We start from the raw sequence: 26,122 nt of genomic DNA, 5'->3' as shown, positions 1-26,122 counted from the left end.
TCTTTCCAGTCTTCTTGACTATCTTCTTAATTGGGCCTTGTCCCACAATAGCAGCTTCCTTCTTCTTTCCCTTCCCTTTCTTGAACTATTTCTTTTTCTTGGATCCATATGATCCTGCAGAACCTACAGCCACATAGGCTGTAAGATACCGCAAAATTAAGTAATAAATGTTATTGGACGAAAAATCTTATTAGATTTTTCAGGAATTTTTAGAAATTTTTGGGAATTTTTCAGAGTTCGTACGACCGATTTTGAGGGGATGAATTTACGGGTCCGGATAAAGCCTGTTTGGATACCAATTTAAGTGAGGACATGTTTTAATATATAAATTCCTTTTTCTTTTTATTCCCTCAAACTCATCGCCGAACCTAAACCCGAACCCGTGCTCTCTTCTTCTTCCCTGCGGCTTCCCGATCTCCTCCTCCTCACATCGCGCCCGAAACCCCTCCTCTCCGGCGATTCCTCTTCGAGTGACGCCTAGCACGCCACCCTTCACCGGCGCAACCGTGGCTGATCCTCCTTCTGTCGAGCACGAGCACTCTATCTCCTCTATCGATCAAGCTCGTCTGGCGACCGTTTGTCCTCTGCCATCTCCGGCCGACGCATCTCGATGCCACAAAGCCCGATCACACAGGCGATTTCTCCGAGTGGGAGTATTCCCGATCCTCCTCCGTTGTTGATCGATCATCGACACCGTGCTCTACTCCTCGCGCCAGGGGAATCTCATGCCCTAGCTTTGGGCATCGCCACCACTTCCCAAGCCCTAGTTTCGGTTCAATTGACGCAACCTTCTTCTTGATTGGATTCTGTCGTGGATATGAGGGATGACCACCTGAATCTCTCCAGCCGATCTATGCTTTGGTCAGTGCTTCCATTCTTGATTTATTTTGGAGTTGATGTTGTTTCATGTGGTTGTGACCATAGAGATTTAAGGTTTTGCTTTCACTGATCTTGCTGGCAGCTAGGCCTACTATGCCCTAGTTTGGGATCGGGATGGATACAGAACATCAACAAGCTGGTTACTCAGATTCTTGGTGAACCGAATGTGCTTCCTTTGATGCATCCTATAGTAGGGGATTCAGTGGGAAGTGAGGTGGCTAATATTGGAGGTAAGTATTAGTTAAATGTTATGAATCAGGAATTAGAGTTAAATTCTTGGTTGTGGTTATATGGATATTGAATTGGGATGTTTGAATTGAAAGGTGCAGCGGGTTTACTATGGTTTCGGCTATGAGTTTCTAGCAGGATACAACTTCAGTTCTTCAATTGGAGGTCAACAACAATTCATCCGGTTTTAGGTGAGTTTTTGAAGTTAATCTCATGTCTATATTCGGGTGTGATTAGGGTGATGTAGGTTGAATTGATTATGGATTGATTAGTTGAAATTGATGAATTGTGTGGGATTGATTCATGGTTAAGAAATTGGAAATCGGCTGTGATATATTGATTTGGTTGAATCTTGGATTGATTGGTGGTAGTGTTCTTGGTAGCTTCCGGACAGTGAAAGAAAGGCTGCTAACTATTGGATTAGCTGCCTTATCTCTAGGTGAGTGTATTTTAATGATGTACTTTTGATTTTCTCATTAGTATATCGCTAAATTAGGTTTTTCTATTGTTTGTATGGTTTTGTTATTCTTGTATAGATTTATTTGTGGTGAGTAGATGTATTGATTTAATTCATATGGATAAGAGATGATGAGATGATTATGGATGATTGGATTTGATTAGTGTGATGGTCAGTGGTCATTAATTTTGGGTTGGATTAATTGAAGTAGATGGATTATGTAAGATTGATGTTGGATGTTTAGTAGAGATGATACAATTGATTGATTAATAGATTTTGGATTGTGTTTAGATTTAGAAGGAGTTGGATTGAGGATTATTTGGAGGATTTATCAGAGATCAGGTTTGATTGGAGTAATCCTAATTGGGTTAGGGCTTTTATTTAGCTATTTAAATTCATATGAATTTAGCTAAATAAAATATATATATTGATTGATGCAGGACTTGGATTCGGGGCGAGCGTTTCGACGCGGGATTACTTGACACGATCTATCTTTTTAAAGGCGGGTATTTCTTCCTTGGCCTCTATGTAGATTTTCTTGTACTTAGTGCATGGATATTATTGGATGAATTAGGCTGCTTTATCTTATATCATGATTGGTTGCTGTTTTTCCTGCATGATACTTATGCTTGACTCTTGTGATGATCTATTTTAATTCATATACAGTCTCCACTCTTGATATCTACTCTGTTGTGATTACCCGTGTAGAGTATGGTTGGTAGGGATTGTCGGGTTGTTGGTATTCCCATGCTGATTGGGTATATGATGTGGACTGTACATAGATGGGTATGTGTTATAGGAGTCATCTAGTTGACCGTGCATTTACATGTGGTGTGTACATGCGTATTTGTCATGTACTTTTGGAGGAGTGGTGTTGATTATTTTTGGTTGATTATACATGTGTAGTGTGTACATATGTTTGGTGGGATACGTGGAGGTATCATGATGATTATACTCTTGTTGGAGGTATTTATGAGGTTTGGGGTTGTTGCATGGATGATGACGGTGTCTGTATCATGATTATATGTATATATCATGTTCATCATTCATTGCATACTGACGACTATCGTCTCCTTTGTAGTTGAGAGGGTTGTCAGTTTTTATAGCTGTCCACTCTACCACTGATGGAGAGTGGTAGCTGGGAGTGGAGCTATGTCCTGTCGCGCTTACTCAGCTGCTCAGTATTTTTACTCTGTCAGCCTCGATCACTCTGGAGTAGTGGATCTTGAGGGTACAGTAGTTAGAGGGCTTGAGTTGTGAGTGGTCAGGGACCCTTAGCTATGTATTTAGATAACTACATAGTATACTGTCGCCTTAGTCGCTTTATAGCGGTTACGTGCGTGAGGTTTGTACGGTTTGTCACGGACCCAAGCCTCTCGGCCATACTGGGGTCGTGGTGTCTGGAGAGGTGTCTGGGGTGACCATGGAGCATGCATACACATTTGCATATGATGCACGGTGCATCGGTGGATATATACTTGCATACATGCCTAGTAGATACTAGTTGCATATGATTGTGGTTGTTGCACTTGTTTGAGATATGCTTGTTGCATATGGTTGTCATGATGCATACATGTCATTTATTTTACATGTATATGCAGTCGTACTTATATTACACAGGTGTCACGGGTATATCTGTTGCAGATCCAGTGAGTTTACTGATCTTTGTACCTTGCGTCGATTCCAGATTGGGTATGTATCTGTCATTATGTTAGTTGTGGTTTGTATAGTTGATATGTCAGGTTTATGTCAGATATGTTTAGGTGCATTGATTATGATAGTATGATCATGTTCTTTATTTCTCTACTGAGACTGTATACTTGTGATCTCCATGTTGTTTATGGACTATGCACTATCTTTTCTATTACTCCATGTATACATTTATGTTTTCAGGTAGATGGTTGGTGTCGCTCGGAGTATCCTGTCTGCCGGGTCCTACGTCACATCCGAAGACTGTGTTCGTTTTCTATTGTATATTCTTTTCTTATTCGTGGCATTGTATTTGTGTTTAGCCATGTGGCTATCTTATTCTTTTGGGGTTGTATTTGTGTTTAAGTCGTGTCGGCATGCATTGTATCTATTTGTCTTGTGTGGGCTTTCCGTTTTCGTTTTTCCGCTGTGTTGGTTTTTGGTACAGCCGTGTGGGCTGTTTTATATATAACTGCGTGGTTGTGATTGTTTCATTCCAGTCGTGTGGGCTGTTATTATAACTGCGTGGTTGTGTATATAAATATTCCAGCCGCATGTGGCTGATGTATTTTGCTTGTAGTGATGCTTCATATTGTCACTGGTACAGGGGAGACTCTGCCGGATTTTTGTCTGGCAGGGACTCCTTTGGGGCGTGACATAGGCTTGTCCAGAAATCCTTGCAGATTCAACTCTCTCCGCCTCCAATTCTACATGTCGTGAGACGTCAGTGAAAGTCTTGATACTCTCACTGTGAGTTAGGGTATGCTTCATGGTCTCCCAAGAATCTGGAAGTGAACGAATAACTGCTTGAACCTGTTGTTCATCAGTCAACTCATGACCAGCAGTTTTAAGCTCCCGAATCATGTTCGACATCTCCCTGAGGTGTTGAACCATTGATACATTCGGACGCTTTTTGTAGCTGTCAAACTTGATTGTCAGCTGGCGAAGCTTGCTCAGACTTACTCCACTATATTTTTCTTTAAGGGCTACCCAGACTGTCTGAGCCGAAAGGTACGACTCATACTCAAAAGTTAGGTCGTCTACCATTGAACTAATCAATATGCCCTTTGCAGTGGAGTCCTTTTTCTTCCATGCCTTATAGGCATCAAGATCTCGTGTATGTTGTGCAGTGGGACCATCTACAAGTACTTCCATAACCTGATTTACAACCTCTAGAACTTCTTGTTCCTTAAGTACATATTGTATCCTGAGGTGCCAGATCTTGTAGTTATCCCCATTAAGTTTTTCACCTTTGTTGAGTTCAGCTATTATGTTTTTTGTTGCCATAATCTATCATAAATAAACACATTCTTTAGTATTCAGTGTATATTATATGTATGTAATTTATGATTGACTTAATATTACTTTGAGTTGGTTTACAAAATCACGTGACAACTATGTTTTCACTCATCATCCGTATGACCAATCAAATTAATATTAGTCAATTTTATTACATACATCCCAACAAATGAACTAATCATTTATAATATCATGAATTCTTTAATTAAATGAACTAATCATTTAATATATCATGATTTCTTTAATTAAATGAACTAATCATTTAATACATCATGAACTAATCATGCATCATGTCAAGCAAACAACATAAATAAATGAACATATCATTAATATAAAATTATGTTGTATATTGTTAACATATAACTAATTGACATAAATGAAATGGACTAACTATTGTTCATACAAAACGACAATAAAAATAACAGAACTCTAATAAACTAGATAGGAAACTACCACTCCCACAAGGACAGACACTAGTGTAGTGGCCAAAATAATCCCTCTCAGCCTAGATTTATTTGGGGTAATCACAGGCAGGACAACTTCAAGATTTTCAATTGGATCCCACACACACTCTCCCAGATCCTCTTCAGATTCATCTAGATCCTCCTCTGGATCTTTAGGATCTTCTAAACGCTCTTCAGATTCTTCTGGATCCTCCTCTGGAGGATCTTCAGGATCTTCTAAATCCTCTTCAGATTCATCTGGATCCTCCTCTGGATCTTCAGGACCCCAATAGAGATGAAGCAACTGTCTGCACATCTCTGAATACGAGATGTGTCCATCATAATCATCCCAAAGTTGGAATGCTATCTGCATAAGGTTTTTCGGCAGTGAATAGACTAGAGCAAATCTTCTGTGTGTGTCTTGGATTGGAAATTCTTCTCGCTTGAATCTCCAGAACAACTGATCGAGCCGACCAATAAGCCATCCGAGTCCTTGAACAAGGTCGAAATCAAGCTCCTTAATCTCCTCCCAAAGCTCATGTTGTCGTAAATCACGACTAGCCAACTGAAAAATTGAAAATAAAATAAGTCAGTACAAAACCGACTAGCCAGTACAAAACCGACTTATTTCAATTTATACAGGCATAGTACCAACATAATAAATCAAGAAAAATAAATCTTCTCGATTTTCAGGAGTTTAAGTTGACAATTAGAACTAATCTAATTGGTCAGCCCCATTGGATCGGTTGATTAGGGATCCAGATCCTAAGCTCGGTCCATTGTCCTTAATTAGAACTAATCCAATTAGACAAGGATTTTTGTACCTATGTTCTGTTACTATTTGATCTAAGTCCATTTCTACCAATTTCAGACTTATTGATCAAACTCAGGTCCGTTTGATCAAACCAATGCCCATTGGTTTAAGTCCGACCAATTAGAACAAATCTAATTGTTTTGATCAAATCTGACCCATTAGAACAAATCTGGTCATTTGATCATATTTAGTCTAAGTCCAATTAATCAACCCAAATTGATTTCGGGTTTGGATCAAATTGGTTCGGTTAAACCAACTAATGATTTAAACTTAAACCAAGTGTAAATGGATCAAAATTACTCTAGACCATTTATCATAAATGATAAATTAATTAAACTTATTTCCAATTAATTATTGCATGCACCCAAATTAAAAGTACTGTTTGGTAGGCATACATTAACATGGTACAGTAAGCATGCATTATCATATAAATTTTTTTTTAAACACGTCAGCTAAAAAAAAATTTCTGCATAAAAAAATCGAAACAAAAAAGTTTCGTTTTTTTTATTTAACTGCATGCGACATTTTCGCTCATGTTTTTTTTATTTGATTTATTTAAATCAAACTTTTCCTCACGTTACTGTGCTTCGTTATTTCTTCGCATCGTCGTTTTCTCCGCCGCATTGCTGCCCACGTTCGCATGCGTCGATCGGCCAGAATACCTTCGCCGGCTCTAGTGAAAATCACGAAATCGTCGCGATTTTCAATCCTGGGCAACAACGCTAACATTGGCAAAACGACTCGATCACCGAACTGCAACCCAGTCGCAAGTCTCTCTGTGACCTTATTGTCAGTAACCATCGGAGACAAACTCCGTTCCCTCAAAGCCTATGGTGTTGACCATTGGGGAAGATCGCGACATGAATGCGATCTAGCCATGTGTTGGCAGCAAGCAACAAAACTCCATCGGAGCAGCAGCAATGTGTCCTCCGGCGAGCGACTTTGTCGCTGACTACATCCCTTTTTCGAGACGTTGTCGCCGGCAAGCCTTTGCCGCAACATAGAGTCATCGACCTTGGCTTTTGTTGTAACACATCGGTCATGACTTCAACGCAAGGTTTTATCATGCATTTAGAAACAACTACGCGCTCTGATACCAATGTAGATTTATATTCTAAATTCATGAAAGACGAATAAAATTAAAGCGGTAAAAACTTACAGCGATCTCCCGTAGATCCGCAATCGGCAATGACGAAACTCGCTGTCGGAAGAGCGATCACAGAATCGGAAAGCCCTCCGCAATTCCACAAACCAAATCTCACCGCCTTGAATATTCTCCTCGCTTACTCTCGTCTCCAACCCACGAATGATCTCTTGGACGCACCTCCTTTATATAGGGAAATAAACCAGGGGCATAATAGACTTTTCCATTATGAGTAGTGGGGAACATGGGCCATGTTCCCACATCCCCACTATCCCCATTTCCAACATAAGAGGCCTCAGAGTGCCTTCTTCATCTTTATGTGAGATCGTCTCTTATCGGCTCATCGATTTGCTTTACCCTTCTTTGTACGTCGTTGCTCACTCGATTAGCTCGACAGGGAAGAATTTCGGAAGACGTTCAAGGAAAAGAACCCTAATAACAAGTCGGTCACAGCGGTTAGTTTTCCTCTTCCGTTCCCCTACAGATCTTTCTACTCCATAACTGAATTTTTTTTTCTCTCTTCGATTTTTTACCACCATAATAATCACATCAATTTGATCCGAAGAGGTTGCTAAAGCTGGAGGAGACAAGTGGAAATCTTTGACGGAAGAAGTAAGTAATCAATAGCAACACATGATTTGCTAATTCAATCAAACAACCTTTAACAAACTCTCCTTTGCAGGAGAAAGCTCCATACGTAGCTAAGGCAGCAAAGCTCAAAGCCGATTACACCAAAACCATGACTGCCTACAACAAGGGCCAGGTACTGATAACAAACTCACCACTTTTTGTGTAACGACTCCAGTATCGAATCACTTGATCATTCACCTTTATCTGGTTCATAGTCTGGTGGAGGAGGAGGAAGTCGTGCTGCTGCCACAGATGAAGAAGAAGAAGAAGAAGGCGAGGAATCTGACAAGTCAAAATCCGAGGTGAATGATGAGGACGAGGATGATGAAGAAGAAGAGGTATGAAACCTAATAACAAAAAATAGAAGCTATTTTCCACATTATTTCTCTATAAATAAAACATTGTTGAACGATGAACAGGATGAAGAGGATGATGAATGAGGGAATTGCATCTACAGCTCAAGATTATCTCTTTTCCTTTCCATTTTTTCTCTTCTTGTTGTAGTTTCTATTTGGACCCGAAGAAATCGTAAAAATTATCAACTTTTCATTATCTTCTCTAATGGTAAAAGTATGCACTATCATAATGTACTTAACTTTTGTCTAACCTGATCTAATCTAGTTCCAATTTATCTTATTTTAAGTGCAGTGATCTTTGATTAAAATAGTGCTTTCAGTTCTTTACAAAAGGCACGGTACAGGTTTGTCATATTTCTGATTTATGAGTGATTGTTGATTGTCTCAAATAAGACAATTTGTTAGGTTTGCTAACCTGTTGATGTCAAACGGTTGACTTTGTTTTAGCTCAACTCATCTTGTTCTTATTTAGTTACTATAATTGGTGGAATGCTATCATACATTATGAAAATAATAGATTTGACTCTAGTTTTGGGAATTAATAGATTTAGTTCTATTACAAGAAAAGTTGGTATCCTTATGATTATGGGCATCATACTGATGAGTGTGTTCATTTGAAAAAGAAATGAAGAAATAATTCTAGAGAAGGCATGGGATAATCCAATGTGAACTAATTTAGGTACCTTTTCGCCTACCGTGGCTGAGTTCTTCGACGAGCACTAGTCGATCACAATGAGGCCAACTCCAATTACTTGAGGTAGCTAAATCCCTCTTAAAATGAACCTAACTATGTCGGTTTAGGCGTTGAATTGTCAACTCACTTTGGTTGAATTGCATCTAACTCTTGTAAACTCTAAGTAAAGCTTTCAATTCACTGCTAGCAAACTCGACCCTTGTGCTCATCCCTCTGTAGCTGCGAATTGAGATTCTATAGTTGATGGAGTTCAATAATTTGTTATAAAAGCATCATAAATATTAATATGTTTTTTTCTTCTTGTTTTGATAAGATATGTGTTATTTAAAATATTAGAAAATAAAATGATAAATTACATTTGTTGAAATTGACAAAATGTCGAGGTCCAGTTAGCTTTATTTTCTTAATGAAAGAGGCAAAAAAAAAAAATCATTATAGCAAATATATTTATTTATTGTTACAGTCAGCATAAATTTTATAGTACTAAGTGTAATACTTTTATTTCTAGAGGGTTATTACTAAGTGTAATACTTTTATTTCTAGAGGGTGTTAGATGCTCAGAGGAGGGTAGATTTAGTAAATGAAGTGGGAATTAATTTTTGACAGTTAGTTGATTATTGAAAAAAAATTATTTATTCCTTAGTACGTAATTTGGTAGTTGATTATAAGTTGAATTCATGATTTATTTCCGCTTAAATAATTTAGAGATGAATTGGGATGGACCTTTGAGATGAGTTTAATCCTTTTTATGCTATCATTTAAATGTAATAATTTTAATTAAAATGAAATATATATATATATATATATTTTTAATGTTATAGTAAGTTCGATGAAAGTTATTATAATAACCTTGAAATAAGGGTATATGGAAAATGAAAAAAAATAGGATAAATATTGTTTTAAATATTTTTTATGCAAAATTTTTTTTTTATTGTTGATTTTTGCCTTAAATATAATACTCATACACTAAATGAACTTTCCAAAACTAAAATTATATTACTCATAGATTACTATTGAAGTAATCACAAAAAATATTAAATTACTTCTATTAGGAAAGCGTTTAAATGTAAGATGCCAAATTTAAATCTAGACTATAATTTGATATAACTACACTTAATCTTTGATCTTTCAATTTGATCTTGTCCGAAAATCGAATAGACGGATACTAGAGACATGGTGCTCCTGTTGACCTTGTTAGGGTGTATACTAAAAGCCTAGCTTTTGGTATAAACATTTATCTAGTAATAAGAATCACATTGGTCAAATGTCTACATTTATGATAAATGTAGTTGTTCAATTAATTTATATTGTAGATAACATGGTGTGTGGTGTCACACACAGAGTATCATGTTATCAGTACCTTATAAATTATAAACAGTAGCTCACGACCAAAAAGGAAAGGAACAAACCATTAGAAGGTCGTAGTGTAATTAGGTATCAGTTTATCTTGATTGTATAATTACACTAGTACACTTAGAGTGTATTGAGTAGGACCATTTGAGGTCGTTTCTTTTATACTGATTTTATAAAGAAACAAAGACCTCGGTTATTATGGAAGTGTGTGCTCTTAATCCTAATATAATAACAAGCACATATATTTGATATTTATTTCTTTAATTTATCAATGGGTGAGATTTAGTTCGATGAATCAATAAGCCCGATAAGTTGGGAAATGGTATCACTTATAGTGTGTGTTGTTGATTATAGAAGGAAACTGTGTCCTAGAGATACTAGGTTGATAATGTCCTCAAGAGGAGCTCATAAGGATTGTCATGTTAAACCTGGTGGACCTAGTCCGACATGATGATAAGGTTGAGTGGTACTACTCTTGGACTAAGATATTAATTAAATGAGTTGTCAGTAACTCACTTAATTAGTGGACATTCGATATCTTAAACACAGGGAGACTAACACACTCATGATAAGAAGGAGCCCAAAATGTAATTTGGGATTGATGCGGTAGTTCAATAATAGTTCTCTAGTGGAATGAATTATTATTGATAAAATTAAGTTGTGTGTTCGGGGCGAGCACGGGATGCTTAATTTTATCGGGAGACCAAAACCAATTCCTCCTCTCGGTCTCTATCGTAGCCTCTTGTATATAGAGATTTATACCCACCACATACCAAGCTAAGCTTGAAGCTCAAGCTTAGGGCCGACCAAGCCTAAAGGTTGGCCTTAAGGTGGCCGGCCAATAGCTTGAAGTCCAACCTTAGGTGGTCGGCCACATCATATTAAAAAGGATTTTTTATTAAAATTATTTCTTATGTGGATATCATAGTTTTAAAAGAGAGTTTAAAAATTAAATCTTTCCTTTTAAAAGCTTTCTACAAAAGATTAAGAAAAGATTTGAAATCTTTCCTTATTTGTAGATTGAAAGGAGATTTTATTTTTAAGAAAAACTTTCCTTTTTAACCATGATAATAATTTAAAAGAGAAGTTTAAAAATTAAATATTCTCTTTTATTAGTTTCTACAAAAGATTAAGAAAAGATTTGATATCTTTCCTTATTTGTAAATTGAAAAGAGATTTTAATTTTTAAGAGATAACTTTCCTTTTGGAAATTATCCACATGTTTAAAAGAAGAATTTTAATTTATAAAATTTCCTTTTTATTAACCACCATGAAGGGAAAATTATTGGAGAAATTTTTTTCTGGAGACAAATTAGGAAGTTTTAATTAATTAAAACTCTCCTTGTTTATAGCTTGATGGTGGCTGGCCATGTAAATTGAGAATAGGAAAATTGTTTTTAATTAAATAAATTTTTCTTTTCCATGGCAAAAGAATTAAGGAAGTTTTTAATTAAATTTCCTTATTTGCCAAGACCAAGGATTATAAAAGAGGGGGTAGAGGTGCCTTCATGGGTGATCAACTCTATTATTTTTCTCCTCTCTTTTCCTCCTTGGTGGTCGGCCCTAGCTTCTTCCTCTTCTCTTCTTCTTATGGCCGGCGGCAACTTCTCTTTTGGAGCTCTTGATGGTGGCCGGTTTTAGCTAGGAGAAGAAGGAGAGAAAGGTGATTTTGTTTCTTGTATCCCTTGGAGCTTGGTGGTGGTGGCCGGACCTCTACTTCTCTTGGAGAATTGTGGTGGCCGAAACTTGTAAGGAAGAAGAAGGTGCTTGGTGGTTCTCATCTCGGAAGATCGTTGTCCACACAACGTCCGAGGTTAGAAGAGGAATACGGTAGAAGATCAAGAGGTCTTTTAGAAGGTATAACTAGTAAATTTTCCTTTCCGCATCATGCTAGTTATTTATGGAAATAATACCAAATACAAGAGGCTTACGATTCTAGAATTTCGAATATGTTTTTCGATGTTGTGTTCGTTTGTTTTTTCTTTTCCTTGTGATTTGATTGTTCTTTTCGGTTAACCTAAAGTTATTTTAGGAAATTAAATATTACCTTTCTATAAAAGGTTTTGTCTAGTCGATGGTGGTTGCTCCAATATCCAAGAAGGTCATGTGCCTCGCCACGTCAGTACTGGGAACCAATTATGGAAATTAATATTTAATGGAATTAATAACTTAGGTGATTTGGATCAAACGTGTTAAGTTCCGCAGGAGATCCAAGTCTAAACCTTAAAGAACAAATAGATTAAGTTTTGGATCAAACGTGTTAAGTTCTGCAGGAGATCCAAAATTTAATTTAAAAGAACACATGGTAGCTAGGAAAAGGTTCAGACCTTTGTACAAAATTTTGTACAGTGGAACCTCTAGGTTTTCCGAGTAGCAACCAACAATTGGTATCAGAGCTAGGGTTTTGCCTCTGTGTATTTGGTATTAGTTTAATTATGCACATGTCATACATAATTTAGGCGGGATAATAGTAGGATGTGCTAACTTTGTGGATGCAGGATCCAACTATTAGGCTTATTATGTGTGTGATTGGACCCTTGGACATGTCAAGGGCATTTATATGTGTGCATGATTGTATTATAAAATACAGCAGGAGCTGTATTTAGTTTTATTAGGATTTTATTTTGATCTAGATACATGTACATTCTTTTTATGGAAGATAGGATCAAAATTGTAAAATTCTATTTATGTCTCGGATCGAATCTTGCAAAGCGTGGAGGCGCAGCGGAACAAGGAGCAAGATGGATGCGACAGCTAGACCCAGTGGCGGTGGCCAAATATGGCAGCAGCTCGGGATGACAACACACGGAGGACAACTAGAGATAAAAGCCATAATAGTTGAAAATTAGATTTTCTATTTATTGCTTTTATATTGTCTTCATGTTAGTTTACAAGTTTAGTAGGCTAGCATAGTTAAAATTCCTCATTAATAAATAACTAAGTGGGAGAGGATTTTTTTTAAGTAAATCCCATGGTCTCCATTACTGGTTTGTAAGTGATGCAAACAAGCTTGCGCGTTGGCTCTGAGTGCCTTCCTCCATAACGGATGAGCTTGTTTGCGGATCACTAGAACAGACTTCCATTTTTGGATGACTATAGGAAGTTAATTAAGAGCGTGTGATCTTCCCCAACGGAAGGGGCATAATCTTATTAATGGACTTAGTGTCAAGTAATGGTATACACTTAGATACATCTAATAGTATCCTCCCACTATTATTTGTGTGACCAAATGAAACCAACTATTAATTTGTCATAAAACTAGGTTGACAAGATAATAAAATTAAAGGGTTAAAACCCCTCTTACAAATGATTGATTTTGTATACGTCCACACTAACGTGGCATACAAAATTAACGGTGTTTGAGATAATTTTATTTGTCATAAAGTTACATTGACAAGATAGTTAATGGGTAAAACCCTCCTCTTACAAATGTTGATTTTGTATACGTCCACACTAACATGGCATGTAAAATTCACGGTGTTTTGAGGTGTTGGTAAATTTAAATAGTATTGTTAGAGGAATCAATATTATTTTAAATTTAGAGTCTTGACCAAATATTTGATTAAAGATAAACCAACTATTAATTTTATTCGCCATAAAGTAAGGTTGAAGGTTAATAAGATAATAAAATTTCCTCTTTGAATTTGTATCGTCCACACTAACGTGGCATACAAAATTCATGGGATTTTAAGGAGTTGGTCTTAACCAAATATTTTTGTGATTCTTAGGAAGATGGTCAATCCCTAGCTGATATACTTTAGGATAGACTTAGTGGTCCCAATTATAATTGATTGGAAATAGAATTTGGACATTAAGGTAGACTGTCCTCTTAGAACTAAGAACAATATAGGTGTATTTTATTCATTAGTTGATACATGTTTAGTGGAGTTATCTACCGGTACCTGGTGTGTAGATATGGGAGCCACTGATCATGTCTGCAATTCATTGCAGGGTTCCAAATGAAAATAAAAAACACCGTCCACATGGGCACTACTGCAAAAGTAGCAGCTGTTGCAGTGGGAGAGGTTTATTCTCTAATAGGAATAAAATTTGGATTATTAGGAATTGTCTTTACATACTAAGTTTAGAAAGAACCTGATTTCAGTTTCTAAACTATAATAGAATAGATATTGTGTCTATTTTGATAACAAAGTTGTTATCAAGAAAAATAGGCAAGTTATCTATTCTGGTATGTTGGTTGACAATTTATAATCCAATAACTCCCATGATGCAACAAATGGAAATTAATAATACATCTTCTAACTTAAGAGAAAGCAACCTTCGAAAATGAACCAATTATATCTTTGACATCTAAGGCTAGGTTATATTAACTTAAGTAGGATTCATTGGTAGCTGATGAACTTTTGGGTTCATTAGTAGTGAAAATCTTTCCAACCTGCGAGTTTTACTTGGAAGGAAAATAACCAAGAAGCTTTTAAGTCCAAGGGGTATGGAGTCAAAGATATGTTGAAATCGGTTCATTCTGATTTATGTGATCCTATGATTATCCAGACAAGAGGTAGTATTGAATATTTCATCTATTTTATAGACAACTATTCAAGATACAAATAAATTTACTTAATGTACAAAGACTAAGTACTTTGATTAGTTCAAAGTAAGATGTGGAGAAATGTTAAAGTAAATGTCACTATGGTAAGATCGAGTGGCAAGTACCTCTTGGGAGAATTTAGGAGTCACTTATCAAAGTAGGATTCAATCCAATAAGCGCACTGGTACACCCCAGAATGAATGGTGTGTAGAAGAAGAAGGTAAATGACTCTTATGAAATAATTAGATAAATGATGAGTTATTGAAAATTACCAAATTTGTTTTAAGGATAAACTCGAAACGAGTGAACATAGTACCTTCAAGTTAGAACTCTCTACTCATATAGAATTGTTGAATAGGTGAAAACCTATTTTGAAGCATATTCGGATTGGTAATCCACATATGTTAAAGAGAGACAATGATAAGTTAGATAGGAGTTCACTTGTTTGTAAGTTATCCTAGATAAACAAAAGTAAGTTTATAGTCTTAAAAATCGGAAGGTCATTGTTAGCATCAATGGTGATTTTTAGAAAAGGACTATATAATGAACCACGTGCTCATAAGTAAATTTGTTCTTAAGGAAATAATAAAGGACATGTCTAACCTAGTACCAACTGTGCAAGATGAGATACCACAAGAGAAAGCGCAACACATCACAAATTGATACACAATTGCAGAAAGTGTCTTATTGTAGTGGGAGGGTTGTTATGCACCTAAATAGGTTCATGTTTTGGGAGAGTTTTGGACTCGATCCCCGGGGCATGAACACGATCTCCGTATGACATATGATGAGCACTCCAAGATAAAGATGCATCTTGGCAAAAGGTAATGAATAAAAGAATTAGAATATATGTATTCTAATAAAACTGGAAGCTTGTAGAATCAAATGGTGTAAAAGCCGTTGGGTATAAAAAGTCTATAATAGGGAGAAGGATGCAGTAGTAACTTTCAAGACTTTTCATTGGTTCATGCTATCTTAAGTCTATCGATTCTTTTATCTATTTGGCAAGAGGATGTCAAGACAACATTCCTTAATGGAAGTTTTGAAGAAAGCATCCATAACCAGAAGGGTTCATTGCAAAGGGCTAAGAGCATCTTGTGTAAGCTCAATCGATCTACTGAGGCAAAGCTTCAAGGTCTTGGAACATCCGGTTTATCAAAGTAATCCAGATCTATGGATTTATTTAGTAACTGGATAAGTCTTGTGTATACAAAAGGTGTGATGGAAGCGTGGTGGTATTTCTTGTACTATACGTAGATAACATTTTTGGTAGTTGGAAACAATATCAAAATGTTGTCAGAAGTAAGGGTATGGTTGTCCAAATAATTCAATATAAAGGACTTGGGAGAATGTATATATTTTTGAGATCAAAATAATAAAGGATCGAAAGAAAAATATATTTTACTTATCCCAAGCTTGATACATCGGAAAATCCTTGTTCGTTTTAAGCATACAAAACACCAAGAAAGGTTTCTTACCTTTTCAGGATGGAGTAACTTTATCTAAAGATATGTCTCTGTAGACATCAAAGGAGATAAAGGAAATATAGGCAGTTCTTTATGCTACGGCTGTTGAAAGCCTAATGTACGAGATCATAAATCTGTTTTGCCAAAGGCATAGTTAGCAGATATCAAAGTAACCCTGGACAAGGACAGTGGACTGCAGTAAAGCATATATTGTAGTACCTTAGAGGCACTAGAGATTATATGCTAGCTTACAAGACAGTTAATTTGGTCCTTGTGGGTTGCATGGATTTTGACTTCCAATCGGATAGGGACAATAATAAGTCAACCTCGGGGTTTTGTGTTTACTTTAGGAGGTAAAGTCATAACTATGGAAGAGTGATAAGCATAGGTGTTTTTCTGGACTCCACCATAGAAGCTTAGTATATGGCAAGCCTCTGAGGTAGCTATAAAAGCTGAATGACTCAATAATCTCAAGATAGAATTAGATATGATTTATGGGGTTTGTCTAAAGATTATTACAATTTATTGTAATAATGTTGGTGCAACTCGAAAACTCAAGAAACCATCTAAAAGGCAAGTAAACACAATAGCAGTACCACCCAATCGGAAATATAAGCGAGGAGAAGTTGTTGCCTAGATTGCATCGGTGATGACTAGATCCTTCCAGGTCCTTAAGGCAAGAGCTTTTGATGGACATGTTGAAGGTTAGGAATCTGGATGCGCGAGATGAATGGAGAATAGTCTTTTAGTATAAGTGGGAGATTGTTGGGTGTATACTAAAAGCCTAGCTTTTGGTATAAACATTTAACAAGTAATAAGAATGACATTAGTAAAATGACTACATTTAAGATAAATGAAGTTGTTCAATTAATTTATATTGTAGATAACATGGTGTGTGGTGTCACAAAGGATGTATCGACTCTTTAAATTATAAGCGAGTCACGACCAAAATGGAAGAACAAACCATTAGAAGGTCGTAGTGTAATTAAGTATCAGTTTATCTTGTATAATTACACTAGTACACTTAGAGTGTAGGAGGACCATTTGAGGTCGTTTCTTTTATACTAATTTTATAAAGAAACAAAGACCTCGGTTATTATGGAAGTGTGTGCTCTTAATCCTAATATAATAACAAGCACATATATTTGATATTTATTTCTTTAATTTATCAATGGGTGAGATTTAGTTCGATGAATCAATAAGCCCGATAAGTTGGGAAATGATATCACTTATAGTGTGTGTTGTTGATTATAGAAGGAAACTGTGTCCTAGAGATACTAGGTTGATAATGTCCTCAAGAGGAGCTCATAAGGATTGTCATGTTAAACCCTGCAGGTGGACCTAGTCCGACATGATGATAAGGTTGAGTGGTACTACTCTTGGACTAAGATATTAATTAAATGAGTTGTCAGTAACTCACTTAATTAGTGGACATTCGATATCTTAAACACAGGGAGACTAACACACTCATGATAAGAAGGAGCCCAAAATGTAATTTGGGATTGGTGCGATAGTTCAATAATAGTTCTCTAGTGGAATGAATTATTATTGATAAAATTAAGTTGTGTGTTCGGGGAAGCTTAATTTCATCGGGAGACCAAAACCAATTCCTCCTCTCGGTCCCTATCGTAGCCTCTTGTATATAGAAATTTATACCCACCACATACCCACCTTCTTACCCAACCAATAGGGGCCGGCTAAGCTAAGCTTGAAGCTCAAGCTTAGGGCCGGCCAAGCCTAAAGGTTGGCCTTAAGGTGGCCGGCCAATAGCTTGGAGCCCAAGCTTAGGTGGCCGACCACATCATATTAAAAAGGATTTTTTATTAAAATTATTTCTTATGTGGATATCATAGTTTAAAATTAAATCTTTCCTTTTAAAGCTTTCTACAAAGATTAAGAAAAGATTTGAAATCTTTCCTTATTTGTAGATTGAAAGGAGATTTTATTTTAAGAAAAACTTTCCTTTTTAACCATGATAATAATTTAAAAGAGAAGTTTAAAATTAAATATTCTCTTCTAAAGATTAAGAAAAGATTTGATATCTTTCCTTATTTGTAGATTGAAAAGAGATTTTAATTTTAAGAGATAACTTTCCTTTTGAAAATTATTCACATGTTTAAAAGAAGAATTTTAATTTATAAAATTTCCTTTTATTAACCACCATGAAGGAAAATTATTGGAGAAATTTTTTATAAATTTCGAGACAAATTAGGAAGTTTTAATTAATTAAAACTCTCCTTGTTTATTTGAAGGTGGCCGGCCATGTAAATTGAGAATAGGAAAATTGTTTTTAATTAAATAAATTTTTCTTTTCCATGGCAAAAGAATTAAGGAAGTTTTTAATTAAATTTCCTTATTTGCCAAGACCAAGGATTATAAAAGAGGGGGTAGAGGTGCCTTCATGGGTGATCAACTCTATTATTCTTCTCCTCTCTTTTCCTCCTTGGTGGCCGGCCCTAGCTTCTTCCTCTTCTCTTCTTCTTATGGCCGGCGGCAACCTCTCTTTTGGAGCTCTTGATGGTGGCCGGTTCTAGCTAGGAGAAGAAGGAGAGAAAGGTGGTTTTGTTTCTTGCATCCCTTGGAGCTTGGTGGTGGTGGCCGGACCTCTATTTCTCTTGGAGAATTTTGGTGGCCGAAACCTAGAAGGAAGAAGAAGGTGCTTGGTGGTTCTCATCTCGGAAGATCGTTGTCCACACAACGTCCGAGGTTAGAAGAGGAATACGGTAGAAGATCAAGAGGTCTTTTAGAAGGTATAACTAGTAAATTTTCCTTTCCGCATCATGCTAGTTATTTATGGAAATAATACCAAATACAAGAGGCTTACGATTCTAGAATTTCGAATATGTTTTTCGATGTTGTGTTCTTTTGTTTTTTCTTTTCCTTGTGATTTGATTGTTCTTTTCGGTTAACCTAAAGTTATTTTAGGAAATTAAATATTACCTTTCTATAAAAGGTTTTGTCTAGTCGGTGGTGGTTGCTCCCATATCCAAGAAGGCCATGTGCCTCGCCACGTCAGTACTGGGAACCAATTATGGAAATTAATATTTAATGGAATTAATAACTTAGGTGATTTGGATCAAACGTGTTAAGTTCCGCAGGAGATCCAAGTCTAAACCTTAAAGAACAAATAGATTAAGTTTTGGATCAAACGTGTTAAGTTCTGCAAGAGATCCAAAATTTAATTTAAAAGAACACATGGTAGCTAGGAAAAGGTTTAGACCTTTGTACAAAATTTTTGTATAGTGGAACCTCTAGGTTTTCCGAGTAGCAACCAACAGACCTCCGGTGGACTTCGCTCCCGCCTGCAACACAAGCAACGTCAGTGCCGAGTCAAGGAAGGGGTCTCCGGCGATGACCCTCCGACGCTCAAGTCAGTCTCCGGCGAAGCAAGAAAAAACAAAGAGAACTGTAATGCAACAGTAGAAATCGCGAGAAAAGCATACCTCCGCCGATGCCTGGACCCCCCTTTATATAGGATTCCTTTAGCGTCCCCCCTTAAAGCGGACTCGCTTTCCCAAGCTTTCCTCGAAAAGACATGTCAGTAAAATGTCCCTGACCCAATACCTTAATGGGCTGAACATATATCTGAAGTGACAGTGGAAGCTTCTGTCGTATGATCCTCTATCTAACCATGCCTCCTGTCAGCAACACTAGCTCCCAAAAGGATGTCGAAGGATATCCCACTGTGTCTGTTGCTTAGTTGAGCAGAATGACTGCTCGGCCAGAATTCTGATATCCTTGCATTATCTGCTACCACGCCGAGCGGGATAACCGTTCTGCTGAAAGTCCACTGTTGCGTCGAGAGGGAGAGCCGCTCGGCTGAAAAGTCCTCTGTCATGCCGAGCGAGAGACCCGCTCGGTTGAAAGAGAGAGCCGCTCGGCTAAAAGTCCTCTGTCCGTGCCATCCGTCATCGGACCGAGCGGGATAGCCGCTCGGCGTGGAGTCCACCGTCTACATGCTCGACGAGTATCTCACTGTCTGCGTGCCCAGCTGATGTCAGGTCTGCTATTAGGCCGAGCAGGGAGCCGCTCGGCTCAGCTTCTACACGTCCCTTGAGAGTCAGTTTGATTACTCCCCGTGCCTAGACGATGGGTCAGTGCTCAACCCCTGATCGGCCAGCAACATCCACCCGTTGACCATCTTAACTTTGACCTCCACACGATAGCAGGGTGGGACCCCGCCTAATCACTGCATCACAAGCCTCCCCTCCAAGTCTAGTCGAAGGAGGTTATAGTCCGACTGATTGGACCATTGTGTGAGCAGATTCCCTCCCGATCGGCATTCGTCGCTGCATGGACCAAATGGGATGTGGCCTTTTTCGTCGATCGACCTGTCGAAGTTTGCTGAACGGGCATAAGTGCGCTCCTTCTATCTGATCGACTTGACGGAGACTTGCACTTGTAAAAGTTTTCCATGGAACGCCTCAGGCGAGCGCGAGCTAGGCTGATGTCACCCTGATTTCTTGTGAATCGTGCAAATCTCCTCTCATTAAGGTAGAACAGGTTCCCATGCCTGTATTAACTGCCAACCCGTGGTAGCATGCCACGTGTCGCGCCCGCTGAAACTGCACGCCTGACGTGACAGACATTGATTACGACATTTGGCAATTTAAATTCGACGGTCGGATCTTGACCTAGGTTTCCGGGACCTAGATCTAACGACTTTGGTCGGCCGAGCCCAGGGTATATGAACACGCTGTGTCGCCGCCTTCTTTGCGCTTTCGTTGCTTTGTGTTTCTAGCGACCCTTTTGTGCTTCTGCACGATTTACTTCGACGATTCCTCGTGTTTCTTACTCGTCGATCTTTTTCCAGTAAGGTCTCTTTCTCGTCACTTTTGTTGGATCAAGAAGCGCTAGAGGGGAGTGAATAGCGCTCATGGCTATTTTAATCGATTTAGAAATAGAGTTGGAATACGCAGCGGAATTAAGTAAAGAAAAACACAACACACGCAAACATAGGACGTTTACTTGGTTCGGAGCTTGTGTCGACTCCTACTCCAAGGTCCATGCTCGTTAATCGTTTATGTTGGGAAATATAATCTCGAAAATTATTACAATCTAAGTACAGAGAGAAACAGTAATTAAATTAATACCGACAATAGAGAAATGAAAAACGAAGCTCCGGGTTGTCGGAAGATTGTTGCAGCACTTTGGGATCGGTCGTTAGCGGCTTGTCACAGAAGGGTTGCTTAGAATTCATTATTTTTTACTGCTGCTCGAGACATCCTTATAAAGGGTGTTTAAGGCGCCTCCATTAAGCTCCAAGGCGCCTCCAACCCAAGGTTTTATCCCGACTCAGCCGCTGTCGATCAGGCTTTGACCGTTGCTCATTATCCACCTTAAGGCGCCTTCAACGCCACTCCAAGGCGCCTCCAAGTCACGGTCCAAGGCGCCTTCAATCCCCATGAAAGCGCCTCCAGCTCCTCTGCACAGCTAGCTTCGGCTTGCACCCGAGGCGCCTCCAAGCTCCATGGAGGCGCCTCGGACACTGTTCATCCGAGGTCAAGTGTGCTATTTTGTCCCTGCACAATGTGTTAGTCCACAAAATACATATATACCCTGCAAGACAAGATTAGCACACATAAATATCATAAGAAAGGTGTTTGACAGTCTCTGGACTGTCTGGGTCTGACTTTGGATTTCCAACCGGAAACCGTAGGTCGACCCGATGCCTACTGTTCCCTTTGCGGGGAGATCCTTCAGATCGAATGGACTTTTGCTCAGTGCTTGATGCTTCCGGACTTTTTGCTGGACGCCCGCTCCCTGACCCGTCCAGTCTTCCACCTGGTTCGCGACACCAGGACTTTCCACCTAGGGTTACCACCCCGTAGGACTTTTGCCTGAAGCCCTCGACCCACCAAGACTTTCCGCATAGAGTTATCACCCCCTATGACCTAGGGTTACCACCCCCTAGGGTTTTCCACCTGCCTAACCTCAGTTAGGACTTTTGCCTAAGTACACTTAGGACTTTTCCTACAAGCTCATTCAAACTGTTAGATCACAACATAACCTTAACTTTGAATCCTTTGCCATTATCAAAACACTGGTTCGATCATCGGATGCTTCCCACACCAACAATCTCCCCCTTTTTGATTATGGCAACTTAAATTCAAAGTTAAGTAAAACAAGCATAAGTAAACTAATGTATCAATAAACATAAGCAAGCTTTTTAAGTAAAAAGTTCAAGTAAGAACGTAAGCAAGCTAAATGTATAAGGCTCCCCCTTAATAAGAGCTCTCTTTCTCTTATTCTTAATTTGAATTTTGAATAATTTGAATTTATCTTACTCTCCCCCTTTGTCATATATCAAAAAGTTTTGTATGGAGAATAATAGTAAAAAGACAACATGAAAGGACTAAGTTTTTAACAACTTACATCTTCAGCTTAAAAAGTTATATTTTAAAACACTTTAAAAACACTTTAAAGCAATATTTCTTGTAAGTGAAATTTGCTAAGTAAAAACTTGTCTTTGAAATAAACAAATTAAAGCCTAAGAAATATTTTAAGCAAGAAGTTGGTTTTAAGAAAACTAAGTTTAGTAACTAATTTAGCTAAAAAGATTTGTCTTTGAACCGAAGTATAGCTAAATTAAGATTACTATTTTGAACAACTCCCTTTACTTAGCCAAAATTTGTGCAAATTTAGAAAAAAAAATAAAACAAATGATTTTCGAAAGGAAAGTTTTGAAAATAGTAAGCTTAAGTTTTGCAATGAAAGATGACTTAGCTAGTTTCGAAAGGCTTTGTTGACAAATATTCGTAAACATTTTTTAAAGCCTTTTTAAAAAACATTAATTTTGAAGGGCTTTTCGAATAATTTTTGAAAAAAATAGGTAACCTTAAGACTTTTTGTAAAAATGCTTGAACATAACATTTTTTGAAAATAGTTAGCTAAGTTGAAAGGAATTTTTTGAAATAAATAAAAAATCTTTTGATTTGACTTAGTTAATTTTGAGGACGACTATAGAAGTCATAAAATATTTAAAAGAATTTTAAATTAACGGCAAAAGAGGAGCAATTTTTTAAGAACCTAATGTCCAAGCATGAGTTAAGTTAAATAGATTTCAAATTAACTAATTTCCTTTAGTGAGGTATCAGAGCCCTAAAGTGCAAGCATGAGTCAACTTATAATTTTAATATCCTTAATCAACTGTCTAACCTTTAGCCACTGGTTGAATACCTAGAGGACAACAGTTTTCACTTGGTTAGTCAAGTTAAGTTCAAAATCCAGTTAGATTTGTCTAGGGTTGGATCATTTAACTTGATTAATGTAAAGTTAGTTTTTAACACTCAGACTCACTATAATGCACAGAAATAAGCATTTTGGAGTCCAGGTTGTACCCTATGCATCTCACGTCATTCTAAGTTTTTTTCAAACACAAACAAGTTATGCTTAGTGTGTTTGTGAGATGCTCTGGATGAAACTAGGGGAGCATGATATCTAAGGGGAATATCCTAGGCTAAGCACAAATTTTGAAAAACTAATAAGATTGGGATTTTGAAAACATTATTTTTCCTAGAATTTTAAAAGATAATTTTAAGATTAAGCAATTTTGAACACCAATAATTTTTTTTTTTAAATTAGATGTAAGAAGTTGGTTTGACAATCAAGATCTATTCTACCCAACACATTCCTATTTGTCTTCTAAGTGCACTGAACTCGAGTTCAGGTAAGAGTTTTGTGAAAATGTCAGCTAGGTTTGATTTGGACTCAACATGGTTAAGTATAATTTCACCTCTAGCTACATGATCCCTTACAAAATGGTGTTTTACCTCTATGTGTTTAGTCCTAGAGTGGTGAATTAGAATTTTGGTCAGATTAATTGAACTTATATTATCAATTAAAATTTTTATATTTTTATATTCTAATTGATAGTCTTTTAGTGTATGCATCATCCACAAAAGTTGAGAAGCACATTCTCCTAGGGCTATGTATTCAGCTTCAGTAGTGGATAAAGCAACGCAGTGTTGTTTTCTACTTGACCAACTTACTAGGCACTGACCTAGAATTTGGCAGCTACCACTTGTGCTTTTTCTATCTAGTTTGCACCCGGGATAGGCTGAATCAAAATAGCCAAAAAGGTCAAAGGTGCAAGTTCTAGGGTACCAGAATCCTACATTTAGGGTGCCCTTAATGTACCTAAGTATTCTTTTAGCATAAGTTAGATGTGACTCTTTTTCACAGGATTGGTATCTTGCGCACATACCTACTGCAAATAGTATATCGGGTCAACTTGCAGTTAGGTAGAGTAAGCTACCTATTACACTTCTATAGTGTTTTGGATCTACTGGTTTTCCTTCAGGGTCAGAATCAATGTTGATATTAGTTGACATTGGTGTATTTATAATTTTTGAATTTTCCATGCCAAATTTTTTAATTAGTTCCTTAGCATATTTAGTTTGATAAATATAGATTCCATCTTTGGTTTGTTTAATTTGTAAGTTTAAGAAAAAATTGAGTTCCCCCACTAAACTTATTTCAAATTCATTTTCCATTAATTTAACAAATTCTTTTAAAAGTTTAGTGTTGGTTGAGCCAAAAATTTTATCATCAACATAGATTTAGGCTATGAAGATGTCTTTCTCTAAGGTTTTGAAAAATAAGGTCTGATCTATTTGACTTGGTTAAAGCCCTTGGATATTAGGTAATTAGATAACCGTTCGTACCATGCCCTAGGTACTTGTTTTAGGCCATATAAGGCCTTTTTCAGTCTGAATACATGGTTTGGTTTGTATACGTCCTCAAATCTGGGGGGTTGGCTTACATAGACCTCTTCCTTAATGAACCCATTTAAGAAGGCTGACTTGACATCCATTTGGTATAACCTAAATCCTTTATGTGCTGCATATGCCAACAGTATCCTAATGGATTCAAGTCTAGCTACTGGTGCATAGGTTTCGTCATAGTCTAAACCTTCAACCTGGCTAAACCCTTTGGCTACTAGTCTGGCCTTATTTCTTACTATATCACCCTGATCATTCAATTTGTTCCTAAATACCCATTTGGTGTCAGTTATGGACTTATCTAAGGGTTTAGGTACAAGTTCCCAGACTTGGTTTCTATCAAATTAGGCTAACTCTTCCTGCATAGCAATGATCCAGTCTGGGTCAAGTAGAGCTTCTTCTATAGTCTTAGGCTTAATTTTAGATATAAGTGCAATCTGACTCAGGTTTCTATAAGAATCTCTAGTTCTAACTCCTAGATTTGGGTCACCCAAAATTTGGTCAGGTGGGTGAGAAGTACTTATGTCACGCCCCAGGTAGTCCCTGTCAGAAGAAATTTCGACAGCATCTCCCCTGTACGGGTGACAATATGAATCCAAAATACACATATCTATACATCGACCACACACGGCCGGAACAATACAATACAAATAAGAAACAAACCACGCAGTTTATATCAACATTTCCACACAGTTCTACATAAAATCAATCCACGCAGTTTAATAGGGAAATGACGATAAAGAATCCTCGAAGATATATGTAAACATCCTACTCCACTACAACGAAGAAAACAAATCTACGAAGTAATGAGAAAATCCACAGCGGAAAACAAAAGTAGCAAACCCGAATGTTCAATGGCCACAATACAAACCCACCTCATCAGTATATGCATAGAAACAATAACAGAAATCTAAAATAAGAAATCCTCGTAACGAAGGGGCTAGCAACTGGAATCTCTCCTGACGGCCTCAACCTGAAAAATAGTAACAACGGGGTGAGTTCAAAGAACTCAGCAGGTAATCCAATAGATATGTACAACAACATATAACTACCAGTAACATCCTAAGGTATAGTCTCCTAAACCATAAAGCCTATAGTACAGTCTCCTATCAGTATAACACATATGCATAACTAAATAAACGGTAGTAACCAGCAATAGTCATAAATTATAATCTATAGCAAGAATAATAAGAAAATATATAACTGAAATAAACTGTACTCACCTGCGAGGCTTGTGCAACTAACTGTGAACATACACAAATAAAAATAGTCAGAGCAAAAGCATGTATCCTGTATGCATGTCACTCATATGTAATCACCAAAATGCATCATCACAAAGAATGCAATCTGTGCGTATGATGTAAATGGCATGCCCAGGTCACCCCTGATGCCAGTCTG

The 26,122-nt window shown here is 37.3% G+C and overlaps 1 protein-coding gene across 1 annotated transcript; it reads left to right on the top strand.

Annotated features, from left to right (window-relative positions):
• Nucleotides 1-1,410: 1,410 nt before the first annotated feature.
• On the top strand, nucleotides 1,411-8,023 carry LOC121979667 (DNA-binding protein MNB1B-like). The gene is made up of 8 exons (XM_042531658.1): nucleotides 1,411-1,546; nucleotides 1,644-1,654; nucleotides 7,244-7,272; nucleotides 7,351-7,408; nucleotides 7,521-7,565; nucleotides 7,636-7,716; nucleotides 7,799-7,921; nucleotides 8,003-8,023. Exons 1-8 carry the CDS (start codon nucleotides 1,411-1,413, stop codon nucleotides 8,021-8,023), a joined length of 504 nt encoding a protein of 167 aa, XP_042387592.1.
• Nucleotides 8,024-26,122: the final 18,099 nt, after the last annotated feature.

The sequence above is a fragment of the Zingiber officinale genome, chromosome 5A, assembly GCF_018446385.1.
Source record: "Zingiber officinale cultivar Zhangliang chromosome 5A, Zo_v1.1, whole genome shotgun sequence".
Lineage (NCBI taxonomy): Eukaryota > Viridiplantae > Streptophyta > Magnoliopsida > Zingiberales > Zingiberaceae > Zingiber > Zingiber officinale.
The sequence above is the reverse complement of the archived record's forward strand: the minus strand, read 5'-3'. Positions and strand labels throughout refer to the sequence as shown.

Bases quoted from the DNA above. Each gene is read 5' to 3' on its own strand.
- LOC121979667 (XM_042531658.1), top strand. From the start codon at position 1,411: ATGGTTAAGAAATTGGAAATCGGCTGTGATATATTGATTTGGTTGAAT. The intron at 7,273-7,350 runs GTGAGATCGTCT...TTAGCTCGACAG, and splicing joins AGTGCCTTCTTCATCTTTAT to GGAAGAATTTCGGAAGACGT. The intron at 7,409-7,520 runs GTTAGTTTTCCT...TGATCCGAAGAG, and splicing joins ATAACAAGTCGGTCACAGCG to GTTGCTAAAGCTGGAGGAGA.